General features: G+C 34.9%; 1 protein-coding gene across 1 annotated transcript in view; it reads right to left on the bottom strand.

Moving 5' to 3' along the window:
• Nucleotides 1-18,469, bottom strand: part of LOC150102493 (uncharacterized) — a 192,971-nt gene that overhangs the window by 135,092 nt on the left and 39,410 nt on the right. Inside the window, exon 3 of the mRNA XM_090399601.1 lies at nt 13,755-13,850. Within this exon, the coding sequence (XP_090255727.1) occupies nt 13,755-13,850 (96 nt within the window). The remainder of the gene's footprint in view (nt 1-13,754; nt 13,851-18,469) is intronic.

Below are 18,469 nucleotides of genomic sequence, written 5' to 3' on the forward strand. Positions count from 1 at the left end.
AATGTGACAAAAACTCAATAAATGTTCACTGCCCCTATATAATCTCTGAGAGTTGGAAACTCCAAAACATAAAAATTAGGTCATGACTCCGACTAATAGAAAATGACACAAATATACCCAAGACAAAAACACCAGCTGACATGATAGCCTTCACTTTTCCCACAAGTTCTGAAGACAATACACTGCCAAAATGGCTCACACCCCATTACTCCCACCCCTATTCTTGTTACATCATATTCTATCCTTCTCCTTTCCCCAAAAAAATTTCTATTTTTCACCGTCTCAGAGAATTCTCAGCCGACCCTTAAAATCCTGGTTTTAAAATTCGCATACTTCTTGCCTCATCTACAATTCTCCCATATTTCTCTTATCACCACATTTCCAATCCCACCCCCCTTTCCTTTCAGTCACACTTCAGCATTAATACAAATGTATATTACCATACGCCAGATGCCGCTGAATAAGAAGTCAACAAGGAACATCCTACAAAGGTATATCCAAAATTATTCTTCCCATATATTCTTTGTGTATCTGTCTTTAAAACATCAGTAATGTCCTAAAAATTGAGTAAAAAGCCAATAACATTATAAAAAGGAGTACTCCTAAACAAAAATAGGCAAAAATAGCCATAAAAATTAATCTTTAGAAACTGACTATACAGGAACATCCATTTCTGTAAAAACTTGGTTTGATAAAAAAAGAAGTACCACTGGAAAATTTGTTATCCTGTGCCATTAGTGGTGTACACTGATGGTGTACACCACTTTATTACACGAAATAAAGGTTTTATAGCCAACTAAATGAAGTATGTCCTGAAGTTCTTGCTAAACTGAATTGTGCACCAACATCATCTGTTGCAAAAAATTAGTTGAATTTTTTATCAATCTCTCAGTATAGTTATTAAAGACATCGATAAAATAAAGTCACAAAGCAGATACAGTTGTGTTTTCAGAAATTTTTGTGTTAATAATGAAGAATTTTCATTATTAACACAAAATGAGGCTTCTTTTATGTGAGGCTTCTTTTACATACATAAAGTCAGATGGCTTTGTACTGTCTAACAAGATTTATATATCTTTTTTGATAGGATACTGTATTTACTCGAAGATAAACTCGCCCTTGCTTATAACTTGCATCCCTAATTTTACTTTAGGAAAAAAGAAATTAAAGTTTCGCATATATCTCACACATGAAAAAATGTTTAAACATGTTCATCAAGACGATAGTAACTCACTAGCCTAGGTAAACAATATGCTCTCCCCAACAACCACTATACCGCAGATGTAAAAAAAAACAAGTAGTTTTTATTGTATCATTGAGTAAGGTACAGAGACATTTGCAGTCTGTGTAATATTTGTCAACAAATGGAACAACTAACTAATGAATCATGTCCACCCCCCCCCACACACACAAACTATGCTGCATTGACTCAAACAAAACACGTCTTCATAGCTGTTCTATCTCTACCGGCCTACCACTGCTGTCCGTTTCGCACTCTGCTTTCACTTCTCATTAATCATTTGTGAAGGATTGTTCATTATGTATCTCAAGTCTTGTAAATTACTGGCAATTTTTGACTGAAATATCGAATGTTCAAATTACAGTGCTAGTTTTAAACTCAAAGATCTTATGATTCTGAAATGATAAAGGGACAAGCAAGAATGAAACTGTGTGTGTTTTAAGTTAATTACAGAAGCATTGTCACTAAAGATTCAAATATATCGCACGATGAAGGTGAGTGGCCAAATGCATAAATAACTTTCATAATTAAAATTTAAATGCATTCACATTTCATAAATAATATGAGCAATTATAAATTATAATGAATACTGGGGATAAATGTCAATTTAGTTTTTGCCTGAAAAACTGTAGTTTCCAAAAATCCCCGCATATATTTCGCACCGCAATTCTTTAACTTTAATTTTTGAGAAAAAAGTGAGAGTTATATTTGAGTAAATATGGTAATTGGTTTTTTAGAAAGCAAAGGAGACACGTATTTAGAACAGGAGATCAGCAAATAGAAAAACAATATATACTATATGCTTGGATTTTTCAAAAACTCAATGAAGTATCACTTCAACTTAAAGGGAAATCAATTATGGTCATATACTGCAGACATATATTAAAAACCTTCACTGCAACTTCACTGGAAATATTTGAAAGCAATCTGATGAGAAACAAATCAACGATATGCAAGGGTTAGCCAAAATCAATGAAACTCTCATATCAAGAATGATCTTAAGTATGATTCAGGTGATTTGTATTTTTAAATGGTGAAATGAAAAATTATTTTATATTTATTTACTTTAGAAGTGAAGCCATGGATATTAGATCCGACTGGATGTGATGCCAGGTCTGCTAGCGAAAAAAATCCCACACATACACACAAAGTGAAATGGCTGAGTTGTAGGGATTAAAATCAACTTCCTTATCCAATAAATGTAGTCTGAAATGGCCAAAGTACACTTTATTTTCCAATGTCATATTATGGTTGAAAAGTGGTTTTAGCTCAGTAAATGAAATATTAACAAAGGAAAGTAACAGAATCGATACATGTTCAGGAGGAGATAGAATTAAACTTACATTATACCGAACACTGAAATTTCAGCTAAGAAAAATCAGAACTCACGGATCTTGTTAAATAAAGAGTAAATATAAAGCATTTTCTTGTTTAAAATATCATGGAAAGGGGGACAATTAAATAAAAAAAATTGAAAAGCCCTTTTTTTGGGGAAGAGTAATAATTAAAAAAAAAAAAGACTGAGAAGCACTGGTTTATTATTATTATTATATGGCCACTTGCATGGAATCTGAAGATTCATCATGGGAGACCCAATCTATCATACCTCTCCTTGAATCCATTAACAGACAAAGTGATCACAACTGACTCTGGCAACACATTCCACTCATTCACAACTCTCCAAGCAAACAATCTAGTCATCACACCCCTACTAACCACACCTTTATTCAACTTCCAAGAATTACCTCTTGTTCTGGTCCCTCTAACCAAGTGCTGAAACATTTTCCCTGCATCTGTCCTATAAAACCCTTTAAGCAACTTAATTGCTTCTATCATTTACCTTCTTTTTCTCCTATCAACCAACTTCTGCAATCCAAACACCTTCAATCTGTCCTCATAGGGACATTTCCACAGGCCACTCACCATCATGGTCACTCGCATTTGAATTTTCTACACCACTTCCTCATCCCCAAGAAACCCAGGGGATCAGACTTGAGCACAGTAATCCAGATGTGGGCATATCAGGGCCTTATAAAGAGGAATAACTTCCTTATCTCTACTTGTTAATGTGTTCTTCAATAGCCAAGTAATCTTATGGGCTACCTTAGCAATATGTCCTCTAAACTTTAACTCTGTCTACCACTGCTCCTAAGTCTCTAGTTTCATCTATTTCCTGGAGTACAGTGACATCAAAAACCAAATTTAAACCAAATAACATGATGGTACAATATGAAGAATTTCGTGCTAGCTGGGGTGTGACCCATTAACATTTTTGTTAGAGAACCAGAGTGAACAGAAAAAAAAAGGCAGCTACTGGAACAAATCCTAACTCAAATTCAACAGAGCTCAAGATTGACACCATAAACATAGGAAACATCACAGAAAAAAACAAAACTAGCAAAAGATTTTGACAGGTACCTGATCAACATGGTAGGTGCTACCCAAACAAAAAAAGACAAAAACAGGTGAGAGTTTTCTGAACAACAAATACAAGAATGCCATAATCATGAAATAACAATCAGGGAAAAGAAGGCATAGCGACATATCCAACACCAAATACCAGGATAATCTCCTTGAATGTCAGGCATATGAATGCCACATCAAGTATAGTGATGTGGACAAATATCAGGATGGCAAACTGTATAATAATGTAGTTAATGAGACTTATTTGTGCCTATGGTTCCAAAGAAGGCTCTAGTGAGGAAGAAGTACAGGAATTTTTCATAGAATATTTGTAAAGTGCAATAATTTCTCGTGGCATTAGAGAAAAAGCAGTTGACACAAAAGTTGGTCCTTGTTAGAGATCTAAACAGTAGAGAAGAAAACAATTATTAGACATACAGAAATTTTTGGGGAAAATTTGGAGAAAGGAACAATGTTAATGATAATGTTAAGCACTTGCTGAATTTCTGCTCAGGACATGGACTAGTTACTACTTACACCACAATCCAACATAAAGATGAGCACATACTCACATAGAGAGAAGATGAAAGAAATAAGAAATATCTAATTAACTACATTATTATTATTGACAGTGGTATCCTCATGATGATACAAGACAAGAGAATACAGAGGATTTGAAATTGGGAGTGATCACATTTAGTTTTGAATACTGAATTTAGATATCTAATTGAATTTGAAAATAAATTGAATATCACATTGAAAAGAAAAGCGTGCAAAAATTTTTTAGAACAAATCAAAGCTGATCGGCTTTCAGAGGCATACTGCAGACTCCACACAAATGTTATTCAAGAAAAAAAAATGAAAGAATCTGCAAACAGGAAATATTCAGCCAAAGACGCATGTGCTGAAGTTGCTGTAAGAATAGAGATATCAGAAATCAGGGAGTTAAAGAAGCAGCCTAAAAATAGTAAAAAGAGTACTGTAAAAGGAATCATAGATGATAGAGGTCACACAAAAACTGAAGATATAGATATTCTAGACATCTGGGGTAATTACTTTGAAAGATTACTAAATGAATCAAGCAGTGAAAGCATGGTGGTAGAAAGCACTCAGCAGGAATGCAATCAGAGTACTCACCAATACTTGATATAGAAAAAGCCATCAACAAAATTAGCAAAGCTGTTATAATTATTTAAATATAAATATATTTAAAATATATATATAACATTATATATTTATTAAATATATAAATAAAACTATAAAATTACAAAGAAATCAGTAAAACACTATACTAGCTGTATACAAGGCAGTGTTCAAAACAATTTTAATAAGAAATTATATAAATTATATATAGATTGCTGTAAAAGGAGTTAGAGATGATAAAAGTGACATGAAAAATGGGAGAAAAAGATATCATTGAAGTATGGAGTAATTACTTCGAAAAATTGCTAAATGAAATTGCTAAATCAGTGATAGCACAGTGGTAAAAAACACTCAACAGGCATACATATCCATACTTGAAGTAGAAAAAGCCATCAAAGGCTTGAAATGTGGAAAGGGCGCAGGAGTAGATGATATTCGACCAGAAATGCTGAAGTATGGTGGTATAAAAGCCATACAGTGGCTAAACTACATAGTTCAGAAAGCCTGGACAGAGGGACGAATTCCCAATGATTGGAGTAGAGCTCTAATAGCACCCATAAATAAAAAGGGAAACAAAACTGAATGGGAGAATTACAGAGGTATTTCCCTACTGAGTGTTCCTGGCAAGATCTATGCAAGTAAACTTGAGAAACGGTTGAGAAGAATTCTGGAAGAAAACCTTAGTGAAGAACAAGCTAGATTCAGGCTAAATAGAGGCTGTCAGGATCAGATCTTCACTTTACGACAAACAGTTGAGAAAGCATGGGAATATAACAAAGATCTGTATTTAAGTTTTGTCGATCTGGAAAAGGCACATGACAAGGTGCCTGGAGAGAAGCTATTCAATACGCTACAGTTATAAGGTGTCGATGAGGCATTATATCAAGCAATACTTAGTCTTTATTTGAGTTGTAAGTCAGCAGTTAGAATTGAAGGAAGTACAGGAAGATGGTTTAATGTTAAATCTGGTGTGAGACAAGGATGTACATTATCTCCTCTGTTATTCATTATACAGGGTGTTCGGGATAAATTTGACATATTTATAATTAATTATATTTTTCCGTAAGTTACATGTATTAACACACACTTCTCTTCATTTAAAAGTTTGGACCCTTCTTCATTCATATACAAGATGTCAGAAAGGATGGATAGCTGGAACCCACCTGAATCATGGAAGAGAATAACTTGTATCATGATGATTCGTGCCCGCCATCAAAATAAGGATATTACGACTGCTGCCCAATGCTCCCTGAACACAGTAAAAACAATCAGGCATGAACTAGAGACTTGCAATGGTGACTACGAGGATGTAGCAAGAAGAAAGATCCCTAGCAGACGATCTGATTGCGTTCGTACAGCAGAATTCCTCGCAAATCTGCAGGAACAGGTGTTGAAGAACCCTGGCATTGGAATTCGGGCTTTGTTCGTGGAGTTGCTAACTGTAGTCAAGCCCTGGATAACAAGGGTAGCCAATGGTAGGCCGTATGTATGGCAGCAGGATTCGGCCCCTTGCCACACCTCTGGGAAAAGTCAAAAATGGTTGTCTGAAAATTTCTACGACTTCACCAGTCCAAATGTTTGGCCTCCAAACTCCCCAGACCTTAACCCCATGGATTATTTTGTATGGGGCGCAGTTGAAAAAGACACCAATCGCACTTCCAGTAATACAAAAGCCCAGTTAATGGATAAAATTAAAACAGTTTTTGCGGCCCTTCCCAGGGAGACTGTAGCATCAGCTTGTTCGAGGTTCCGAAGCAGAATTGAAGCTGTGATCGATGCTAATGGTGGTTATTTTGAGTAAATCTTGTTGATAGTATTGTAATTAACTCTGCCTGTAATGTTTTTTTGTCAATTCATTAAATTTAATAGATACAAAGAAGATTTTCTTTTTCCTTACGAAACTGTCAAATTTATCCCGAACACCCTGTATATATGGATCACATTATGAAGGAAAGTGGTATTAAACATGATATCAGAATTGGAGATGTTAATGTCAGCTCTTTGCTTTATGCAGACGATGCTATACTTCTGAATAAATCCGCTACAAGTTTGCAAGATTCCCTGACTAAATTGAATAATAACTGTTGTAATAGATATGGTATGAAGGTCAGCATTAAAAAGACAAAGACAATGAAAATAGGCAGAATCGGTGAAAATGTCAACTGTGTTGTGAACAGGGAAGCTGTGGAACAAGTAAAACATTTCAGCTACTTAGGCACCATTTTTAGTGAAGATGGTAAATTAAATATGGAAATAGACAACAGAATCAACAAAGCTGGTATGGTAGGAAGCCAACTGAATAAATTCATATGGAATAAGAGAGAAATTAGTCGGAACACTAAATTAGCTGTATACAAGACAGTGTTCAAACCAGTTTTAACTTATGGATCTGAGAGCTGGGTCAGAAGTAAAACACTTGACCAAAGACTAGAGACTGCAGATATGAGAGTCATGAGAAAGATTAGAGGCATGAACAGATGGCATCAATCATCATCATCATCATCAAATTCCTGCCATGTACCCTCAAGGGGCAGGTGTACAGGATATGACAGTACTACATGAAAAAATTACATCATTACTAACTTCCTATCTACAATTTTCCTCCAAATCAGTCTATTACGTGTCAAGACTCCAACATTATCAGATCTTATATTTCTATCGTCTAAGGCACTTTGTACCGCATCAATCCACCTATATCTTGGTCTTCCTCTGGGTCGTTTTCCTGCCAACCTGGCAGAGAAAAACCTTTGCTAATCTTTCCTCTCCCATTCTATTTAAGTGACCATACCACCTGAGATTAGCTCTGCTAACGCATTCCTGGATGCTGACAATGTCAAGTTCTTTCCTAATATCCTCATTTTTAATATGATATTGCCATTGATGCCATCTGTTCATGCCTCTAATCTTTCTCAGGACTCTCATATCTGCAGTCTCTAGTCTTTGGTCAAGTGTTTTACTTCTGACCCAGCTCTCAGATCCATAAGTTAAAACTGGTTTGAACACTGTCTTGTATACAGCTAATTTAGTGTTCCGACTAATTTCTCTCTTATTCCATATGAATTTATTCAATTGACTTCCCACCATACCAGCTTTGCTGATTCTGTTGTCTATTTCTATATTTAATTTACCATCTTCAGTAAAAATCGTGCCTAAGTAGCTGAAATGTTTTACTTGTTCCACCGGTTCTCCATTCACAACACAGTTGACATTTTCAATGATTCTGCCTATTTTCATTGTCTTTGTCTTTTTATTGCTGACCTTCATACCATATCTATTACAACAGCAATTGAATTTAGTCAGAGAATCTTGCAGACTTGTAGCGGATTTATTTAGAAGTATAACATCATCCGCATAAAGCAAAGAGCTGACATTAACATCTCCAATTTTGATATCAGGTTTAATACCACTTTCCTTCATAATGTGATCCATATAGATAATGAATAACAGAGGAGATAATGTACATCCTTGTCTCACACCAGATTTAACATTAAACCATATTCCTGTACTTCCTTCATTTCTAACTGCTGACTTACAACTCAAATAAAGACTAAGTATTGCTTGATATAATGCCTCATTGACACCGTATAACTGTACCGTATTGAATAGCTTCTCTCTTGGCACTTTGTCATATGCCTTTTCCAAATCGACAAAACTTAAATACAGATCTTTGTTATATTCCCATGCTTTCTCGACTATTTGTCGTAAAGTGAAAATCTGATCCTGACAGCCTCTATGTGGCCTGAATCCAGCTTGTTCTTCACCAAGCTTTGCTTCCACAATTCTTCTCAACCGTTTCTCAAGTATACTTGTATAGATCTTGCCAGGAACACTCAGTAGGGAAATACCTCTGTAATTCTCACATTCAGTTTTATTTCCCTTTTTATATATGTGGTACTATGAGAGCTCTACTCCAATCATCGGGAATTCGTCCCTCTGTCCAGGCTTTCTGAACTATGCAGTGCAGCCACTGTAAGACTTTTATACCACCATACTTCAGCATTTCTGGTCGAATATCATCTACTCCTGCTGCCTTTCCACATTTCAAGCATTTGATGGCTTTTTCTACTTCAAGTATGGATATGTATTCCTGACTGCATGCCTGGTCAGTGTTTTTTATCACTGTGCTGTCATCACTGCTTGTTTCATTTAGCAGTTTTTCAAAGTAATTACTCCATACTTCAAGGATATCTTTTTCTACCGTTTTCATGTCACCTTTATCATCTCTAACTCCTTTTACAGCACTCTTTCCTCCATTCCTAAGCTTCTTCAACAACCTCCAGAATATTTTGCCACCTTCTTGATATTTATTTTCTATATTTTTGCCAAAGTCCTCCCATGACTTTTGTTTAGCTAGTTTTACACAGCGTTTAGCATTCTTACATTTGTCTCTGTATTCTGTAAGAGTAAAAGCTGACTTATTTGCCAGGAACTTTTGATATGCTTTCTTCTTTTCCTTCACTGCCTCTTTAACTTCCTGTGTCCACCATGGAGTTCTGATTTTTTTATCCTTGCACGCCTCACCACATGCCTCTCTGGCAGAATCAATCAATGTTTTCTTCAGAGTTTGCCACTGAATCTCCAAGGTTTGATTCCTGTTCTCAAACTCTTTCATTTTTCTTCAATAATCTTTGTGTATTTTAGTCTACAGTTCACATCTGAGAGCTGCTCAACTTTTATTCGCTTTAAAACTTTCTTGCATGTTATTCTTTTCAATATGAAATTTAATTTTATCTTGCTCAAGACTAAATAGTGATCACTTCCAATTTCAAATCCTCTGTACACTGGTGTCCTGCACCAGGGAGAAAACATCACTATCAACAATAACATAGTCAATGAGACTTTTCTTATTCCTAGCCTCTTCTCTCCATGTGAATTTGTGCACATTTTTATGTTGGAACATGGTGTTAGTAATAACCAGTCCATGTCCTGAGCAGAAATCCAACAGGTATTTGCCATTAGTATTAGCTTTGCTCTTTTCTCCAAATTTTCCGAAAATATTTTTGTATGTCTCACAATCATTTCCTACTCTGCTATTTAGATCCCCAACAAGGACCAACTTTTCCTTTTTCATTGTGTCAGTTGCTTTTTCTAAAGCATCAAAAAATTCCTCCACTTCTACCTTAGTAGAACCTTCTGTGGGACCATAGGCACAAATAAGTCTCATTGTTCAGTTTCCCCATTCTCATATTTGCCCACATTACTCTACTTGAGACTGAATGCCATTCAAGAAGATTAGCCTCGTATTTTGTGTTGAATACTATGGCTACTCCTTCTTTTCCTTGATTGTCATTTCCTGAATATAACATTTTGTATTTATTGTTCAGAAAGATCTCACCAGTTTTTGTCTTTTTTGTTTCAGTCACCCCTATTATGTCGATCTGGTACTTATCTAATTCCTCAGCTAGCTCCATTTCTTTGCCATTCAGGCTTCTTACGTTGATAGTACCGATCTTTAACTCTGGTGATGTTGAGTTGGGGTTTGTTTTCAGATTTGTTCCAGTAGCTGACTTTTCGCTGTTCGCCCTGGTTCCCTGGCGAAAACAACGGGGGCCTTGTTTAACCGGGCGATGCCCCAGCCGGCATGAAATTTTGTTATGTTGTACCATCATTTTTTATTTTGGTTTAACCAATAAGAATACAATTTGGTCGGCTAAATCCGAAATTGCCAGCCCATCCTCGTTCGTTCAGTATCAAAGTAGATACCCAACAGGGTGCACCACGAGAAGGTGAGGATTGGACATTAGGTCAGAAGCCCTGGTCGGTTCTCCGCATTCCTTGAAAGGCTATGTGGAGGTCTCCTCTTAGTTATACAGCTTTGACCCTTAAGCACCCCGATGGCATCAATGGCAATATCATATTAAAAATGAGGATATTAGGAAAGAACTTGACATTGTCAACATCCAGGAATGCGTTAGCAGAGCTAATCTCAGGTAGTATGGTCACTTAAATAGAATGGACGAGGAAAGATTAGCAAAACAAGTGTTCTATGCCAGGTTGGCAGCAAAACGACCCAGAGGAAGACCAAGATATAGGTGAATTGATACGGTACAAAGTGCCTTAGACGATAGAAATATAAGATTTGATATAAAATATAAAATACAATACCTTATCCTTATTTCCAGTTTATCCCACTATCATACTATCCCCATCACTTTTCTTTCATTCTCCCACCTGCTGTATCACACGACAATCATTTCTCCAATCACTCTAACTCCTATTTTGTCTTGTGAAGGATGCCATGTAAGCATGCTATTTCATTCCTTATTGTCACTTCATCTCACACATTACTTTCAGCTACTTCTTTCATACTTCATTCTGCATACTATTATTCACCATTTCTACATTTGCCAGAACACCTTCACTATCTTTCCTTACATCATTAATATTTGTCACTTCATTTTCCTGCTTTCTACACAGTTTGCATTTCTTGCACTTGCACACAAAACATTTTCGATCAACTCTCTCTTCATGCTCGTTTTTGTAGCATAACCCATTTGCTCTTGGCAATGAATACATCGAACATACACTACATCTAAACAAAATCTCTCATGCTAAAGTCGGTGAACAAGAAAGCCTTGGCTGCCATTTTCCTTTTACACATCAGTGCCATGAATAAAAACGCTTTCTAAATATCCCTCATTAAACTTCACACACACCCAAAAATAAGTAAGATATAACCGAAAATAATTATTAATATTACTAATATTCACTAAAATAAAAAACTTACCTGTAGGATACATGCAACACAGCTTGTGATATGTGCTATGCTCTCTGATAACTTTGTTGGCCTCACTGATGCCTATAAGTTTTGGCCAAGTCCAGCTGACCAAAATATTCTGCTTATATGATTGATAAGGCTAATAACAGTCTTGAAATTATTACTTATTTTGAATTTTTTTTTTTTTTTGAATGGGAATAAGAATAATTGCATGAAACACTTTTAGTGAGATTTCGGTGTTCCCCACCTGCTATCAAATTTCATGATATGCATCAACAATAGGGTCTTCTCCCTTCTTTCAACTGTTCTGATGGAATACTGTCAATGCCTGCCATTTTTTCAGTTTGTGATCTTAAAATAGGTCTTTCTGTGTTTCTTCGCTAAGTATAGGATTATTATTTTATGGGCAATCTCCATGGAGTCAAAAGAGTCATCATGGAAGACTGACACCAACACAATACTCTGCTAAATTAGCCACCATTGTTCCTCCACTTTCCTCCAAAATCATAAAAACAAAAGCTACTGCTAACTAACCAACATGCATTTACACTTCAGTTTGAAATTTGCTGAACTGACTTCTCTGCCTCCTCTTGCCTTTTTGTAGAGACACAGCATTGATATGCTATAGGTCTTGCAACCTTTCATGTGTGGGTCAGATATCTCAAAAATAAATAAAATAAAATCACCACTGGGGGGGGGGGGATTTAGTCTGTACATCCTTGCTAACCACACTCGTATACAACTTCTAGGGGGTAATCTCTTATTCTCTCCCCGCTACTTGTCATGTATTGAAAAATTTCTTTTGTCAATTTTATAGAATCACTTCAGTACTTATAAGTTTCTATCATGTCCCCCTGTAATCTCTGTACTCCACACACACACACACCTTCAATATATCCTCATAGGGAGCATTCCACAGACCCATAAAGAATGATAATAATCTGCATATCTTTACCCAAGTAACTCTTTGAACAATTCTACAATATGTCCTTTGAACTTCAAATCTTTGTCCACCATCATGCTCCAAATCCCTAGCCTCAATTTCCTGTAATCCAGTACCATCGATATGAGATAAAGTATGCAATCATTTCATCCTGAAAGGCATTACCTTACATTTTGCAACATTAAATAGACAACTTTCACCCACAATACCAATTTATTTGAATCATCCTACCAGATATCACTTTATCAACTACCAGGTTAACATGAAAAAAATTTTTTCATAGAATGGGAGAAGGGGTAGAACAAGAAGCCACCTCTGGAAACTGTATGAGGAGCAGATTCTTTGAATGGAGAGAGTGGTTGGTGAGTGGAATGCATTGCCTGGGAGTACTGTGAATGCTGACACATTGAACGAGTTTAAGGCATGGTTTGATGAAATTTGCATATGATAGTGTGTTCTGTGATGAGTCTAACACCATGGGGTCTGATGTTCATAATAAGAATGCTAATATTAAATAACCTACATTCATTAAGATAATACAAATTATCTCATGTTTTAGAGAAATATTTACTAAAGGTAGTATTGTGAATATCTTCAGGTTGTTTAATTCAGTGCCATGCTAATGAAAAGCTCAAAGAGGAGAATTACATAAATGGATAGTGATATCACAAAGTATCGAACTGCAGACTCGGTTGGTTTTGGAAAGATTAGTTTGGATTATGAGATAGACTTGGAATGAAGAGGTTAAGCTTCTCTACAGAAGTCAGCAGGAATCTGTTAGTGAGATTTTGTTTTAGCAATTTAATTGCTTTGTTAAAGAAGGTGACCTTACTGTATAAGGAAAGATATATATATAGTGTTAGTTCTATAAAACATTTGCCATATTCCCATATGATAAATAAATATAATTGATTGATGGTGTTTGGGCAGAAAACTATCGACAGAAATTTATTATCTATCAGGCTTATAGACAAATTCAGTTATTTTATATGGAAACTACTATCTTAAAAAAAGGCATTTCCATCTGTACAAGAACATGAGCCAATAAGTATTAATGCTAAATATATTGCAATTTTCCAAATTTTACACAACTAAGAAGAATGATTAACAGACAAATTGTGAGAGAATATGCCACACAGATACTGAAGAGATTTGCAGAGTGAAGATAGAGCATGGTGTTTGCTTTGGTGTGTGTAAAAAAGTCAGTGAATGTATTTAAGGCACACAGTATCCCCTTTAATATAATAAATTTGCCAATTTCAAGAGGAAAATGGTTTTAAAAAAATTCACTCGAACATTTTACTTACAGCATATCTTTTCATAATTTCTTCACTTTTTTTTTTCATCATTTCCATTTTCATTCTAGCAAATTCATCTTTCTCCTCCTTACTGTATGTTAAATACTGGAGGAAAAAAAAAAAAAAAAAAAACACTCAGAGAAAACATCAAAACATCAACAAAGAAAATTATTCTAATATTTAATGACATAATTTCAGAACTGAAGATCTTACAAATTTTGCAATTATGGAGGTGTTTCAAATTTATATTTCTGAGCATTTTTTAATTATGTGGTACAAAAACAAAAGTGTAGTTTATGAATACTACAACGTACAGCTGTAGTCATAAACTACCCTAATTCATTAACCACCCTCATTAAATTAAAGCCCTAATTTATTTCAAATCTGTTAGATAGTCATTTGTGAATTATATGCATCAGATTTATTCAATTTTGGTATAATACAACTAAAAAATTGCATTAAAGCAAAATTGCTTTGATATGCTTACATAATCAGTAAAATGTAAAATGAATGAATGACTACATGGCATTGATAACAGACGTTTAGCAATGTCAAGGACATGTAGAGAGAAGAGGAGAAAGACATTCTTCGTTCAGTTTCAATCAAGCCACCCTCACTTACCCTGAATAAAGTTTAATGAGTAGACTGAATTATTTCAGTCTACTCATTAAACTTTATACTTTGTGGCAGGCATGCTCTTTATATGTACTGCATCGTTTGATGGAATGATGCAGTACGTATAATGTGGAATAGAATATTTGACGATTTTCAAAATATCATGGAGTCAATGCCTCAGCATATTATAGCTATCAAAGCATGCTAAAATAATTGAATTATAGTTCAAGAATTCAATGATTTGAATAAACTGCCACTCAATGTATTTGCTGTCTTCATTTTTTTTTTTTATTATGCTGTCTAGCAGAACCAGGTTCTACCAAGTGCAACAAAGTCCTGCTAACTATCATATGTTCTCTGAATCACATTATAAACTTTAATAAAAATCTCATCTCCTATTAGAGAAATTTAATAAATTAATTAGTCAATGAATTCTCATAATTGTCATAATAATCAAGTATTCCAAGTGCTAAGTGCATGGAGGAATATAAATAACACTTTACCAAGATAGGTGAATAAGGTTGTGAACTGTAATCCAATATAAGCCTCATGAGACAACTTCTTTCCTCTTAGAAGTGAAGCTTCTTTTAATTAAACCTACAATATTCTGAGTTTTGCACATCTTTGCATTATCATTCCTGAACTTCAATTTATCAAAAAAATTTCCAAATTCTTATATTTGTTAATTGTTCCTAAATCTTGTTTATTCACTTATAACCAGGGTTCTAAAACCCAAAGACAAGTTGCTAATGAATTTTCAGCCTCATTTTAGATGCTTAAAATATACTACCTTGTTTCTTTCTTTTAAGGTTACATGGTGGTCAGCATTCATAGTGAAGAATTTATGGAGAAACAACACAACACATGTGTTAGAATAATTACTTTACTTAACATTAAGCAAGTAACAATTGACGTTTCAACCTCTGTATTGAGGTCATCATCAGGAAAACATACATATGTACAAGCTACAAGCTACATGATGACGCACTATACAAAAGTAAGATAAATCTAAATGTTTGTTAATTATTTATCCTAGCCTGACCTCTGGCTAGGATAAGTGGTGAAAAAAAAAACAAAAATTAAGAGATTTACTTAGCTCCTCCATAGATCCTCTTCCATACCTTGCCCACCCAAGGGTTTACAAAATTCAATGTACCTGTAACCTACCATACATAGGGGAAACAGGACACACTATCCCAATCAGAAAAGATAAACACAAAAGGCACATTAAATACCTCCATTATGGTAAAGCAGGCCTATCAGACCATGCACTCCAAACATGTCAAAAAACTGACTGGAAAGGCACTAAGTCCTTGCACTGCACCAAAACTTGGTTTGAAAGAACCTTCAAAGTTACTGAAACATCATCCAAATCTGAACAAAAATCATGGATTAATTATTCCAAGAATGTAGAGGACCCAGAACAACTCCAGACAGAAGAAAATCTCAATACGAAAGGACTTATGTTTAATGTAGTCCCATTTTTTTTTGTTTGTTTTTCTCAGCAGAGGTCAGGCTAGGATAAATAATTAACAAACATTTAGATTAATCTTACTTTTGTATAGTGCAGCATCATGTAGCTTGTATCTTGTACATATGTATGTTTTCTTGACGATGATCTCAATACAGAGGTTGAAACGTCAATTGTTACTTACTTAATGTTAAATAAAGTAGTTATTCTAACATGTGTGTTGTTCTCCATAAATTCTTCACTATGAATACTACCTTATTTACTTCTCATAATTTATTCATCAGGTGCTTAAGTCACAGCTGTATAACTGTGAGGAAAATTCTATGTAGCCTTTTAAGGAATGTGGAGAACCGACTGGGGATTCTGACCTAATGTCCAATACTCACCTTCTCGTGGTGCACCCTGTTAGGATACTGAATGAACAAGGATGGGTTGGCAATTTGGGATTTAACCGACCAAACTGTATTCTGTCTTAAATGAATGAATGATTATTTACAACGTGAACGAATTTCATGTCGACTGGGATATTGTCTTGTTAAACAAGACTCCCGTTGTTTTTGTCAGGGAACCAGGATGAACAGTGAAAAGTCAGCTACTGGAACAAATCCCAAAACACGTCCCAATTCAACATCAACAGAGTTCAAGATTGGTACTATCAACATAAGAAGAATCAATGGAAAGGAAATGGAACTAGCAGAAAAAGTGGAAAAGTACCAGATTGACATAATGGGTGTGACTGAAACAACAAAAAAGAAAGAAGAATCAATGGAAAGGAAATGGAACTGGAACTAGCAGAAGAATTGGAAAAGTACCAGATTGACATAATGGGTGTGACTGAAACAAAGCAGACAAAAACAGGTGAGATCTTTCTAAGCGACAAAGACAAAATGTTATATTCAGGCAATGACAATCAGCGAAAAGAGGGAGAAGCTATAGTATTCAACACTAAATAAGAGGATAATCTTCTTGAATGGTAGGCAATACCAAGTAGAGTGATGTGGGCAAATATCACAATGGGGAACTGGACAATGAGACTTATTTGTGTTTATAGTCCCATAGAAGGTTATATCAAGGAAAAATGCAGTCGTTTTTTGAGTATTAAAGAGGGCAGTAGGTTCAATGAAAAAGGAAAAGTCAGTCCTTGTTGGGATATAAACCGCATAGTAGGAAATGATTAACAGACATATAGAAATGTTTGGGAAAATTTGGAGAAAACAGTAAAGTTAATAATAATGGTAAATGCCTGCTGGATTTCTGTTCAGGACATGGATTAGTCATTACTAACACAATGATCCAACATAAAAAAAAATGCACAAATTCACATGGAGAAAAATAAGAAAAGCTGCATCGACTATGTTATAGTTGATGTTTTCAAACTGGTTCAGGACACAAGCATATACAGAGGATTTGAAATAAGAAGTGATCACTATTTAGTTTTGAGCAGGGTTAAAGTTGAATTTCCTATTGAAAAGAGTGTGTAAGAAAGTTTTAAAACAAATCAAGGTTAAGCAGCAGCTTTCAAAGGTGAACTGTAGAATCAAATACACAAACATCATAGAAGAAAAAATGAAAGAATTTGAAAACAAGTACCAAATCTTGGAAATTCAATGGCAAATTCTGAAGAAAACATTGATTCAGCCAGAGAGGGCATGTGATAAGGTTGTCTGTAAAGATAGAGAAATCAGAACTCCATGGTGGAGTCAGGAAGTTAAAGAGTCAGTCAACACGTACTCTCATAGAATAAAGAGAAAAATGTAAGAAAGTGAAGCACTGTATAAAACTAGCTAAACAAAATCATGTGAAGACTTTGGTAGGAACGAAGAAAATAAATATCAGGAAGGCAGCAAAATATTCTGGAGGATACTGAAGAAGCTTAGATATGGAGGAAAGAGTACTGTAAAAGGAATCAGAGATGATAAAGGTGATATGAAAACTGAAGATAAAGCTATTCTAGATGTCTGGAGTAATTATTCATTTTAGAAATTATGGACTTTACAATCATGTTATCAACCAAGTTGAAAATTAATCTAAAAAAAGTAACTACAAGGAAACAAAACAAATCATGGAACATAGAGCAGCTGAAAATATCAAATACAGCAAATAAATTCACAAAGAAAGTAGAAGGAAGAAATGAATGAGAGAAATATAGAAGAAAGTGATGATGTAAGCGAAAAATGGAAGATTCTGAAGGAAAGCATAATTACTGCTACAGAATTACATTTAGCCAAAAAAGAAGAGGAAAGAGAAAAGAAAGAAACCATGGATGATGGAAAATATTTTGAGGAAAATAACACAAAGAAGAAAGTTAGTTAACAGTAAAACATAGGAGAAAAAAAAAAGCAATATAAAGACTTGAGTAGGGAGATACAAAGAGAGATAAGAAGGAAAAAGGAAGAGTGGTTAGATGAAGTAAAGATACAACAGCAAAGGCAGAAAGAAATGACATAAAAGATGTTTATAAAAACATTAATATGATGACAGGAAAGAGAAAGATGCAAAGGATTGGAGCAGTCAAGAATGAAGGAGGTGAAATTCTGATAGGAAAAAGAGAAGATATTACCAGAGATGGGAAGAATATGTAGGTAAACTTTATGAAGAAAGAGGAGAAAATCAAATGAAAGAGCATAGTGGGCAGAGG

The sequence above is a fragment of the Typopeltis vanoorti genome, chromosome 10 (assembly GCF_054136105.1).
Source record: "Typopeltis vanoorti isolate ZY-2024b chromosome 10, IOZ_Tvanoo_1.0, whole genome shotgun sequence".
Taxonomy (NCBI): Eukaryota; Metazoa; Arthropoda; class Arachnida; order Uropygi; family Thelyphonidae; genus Typopeltis; species Typopeltis vanoorti.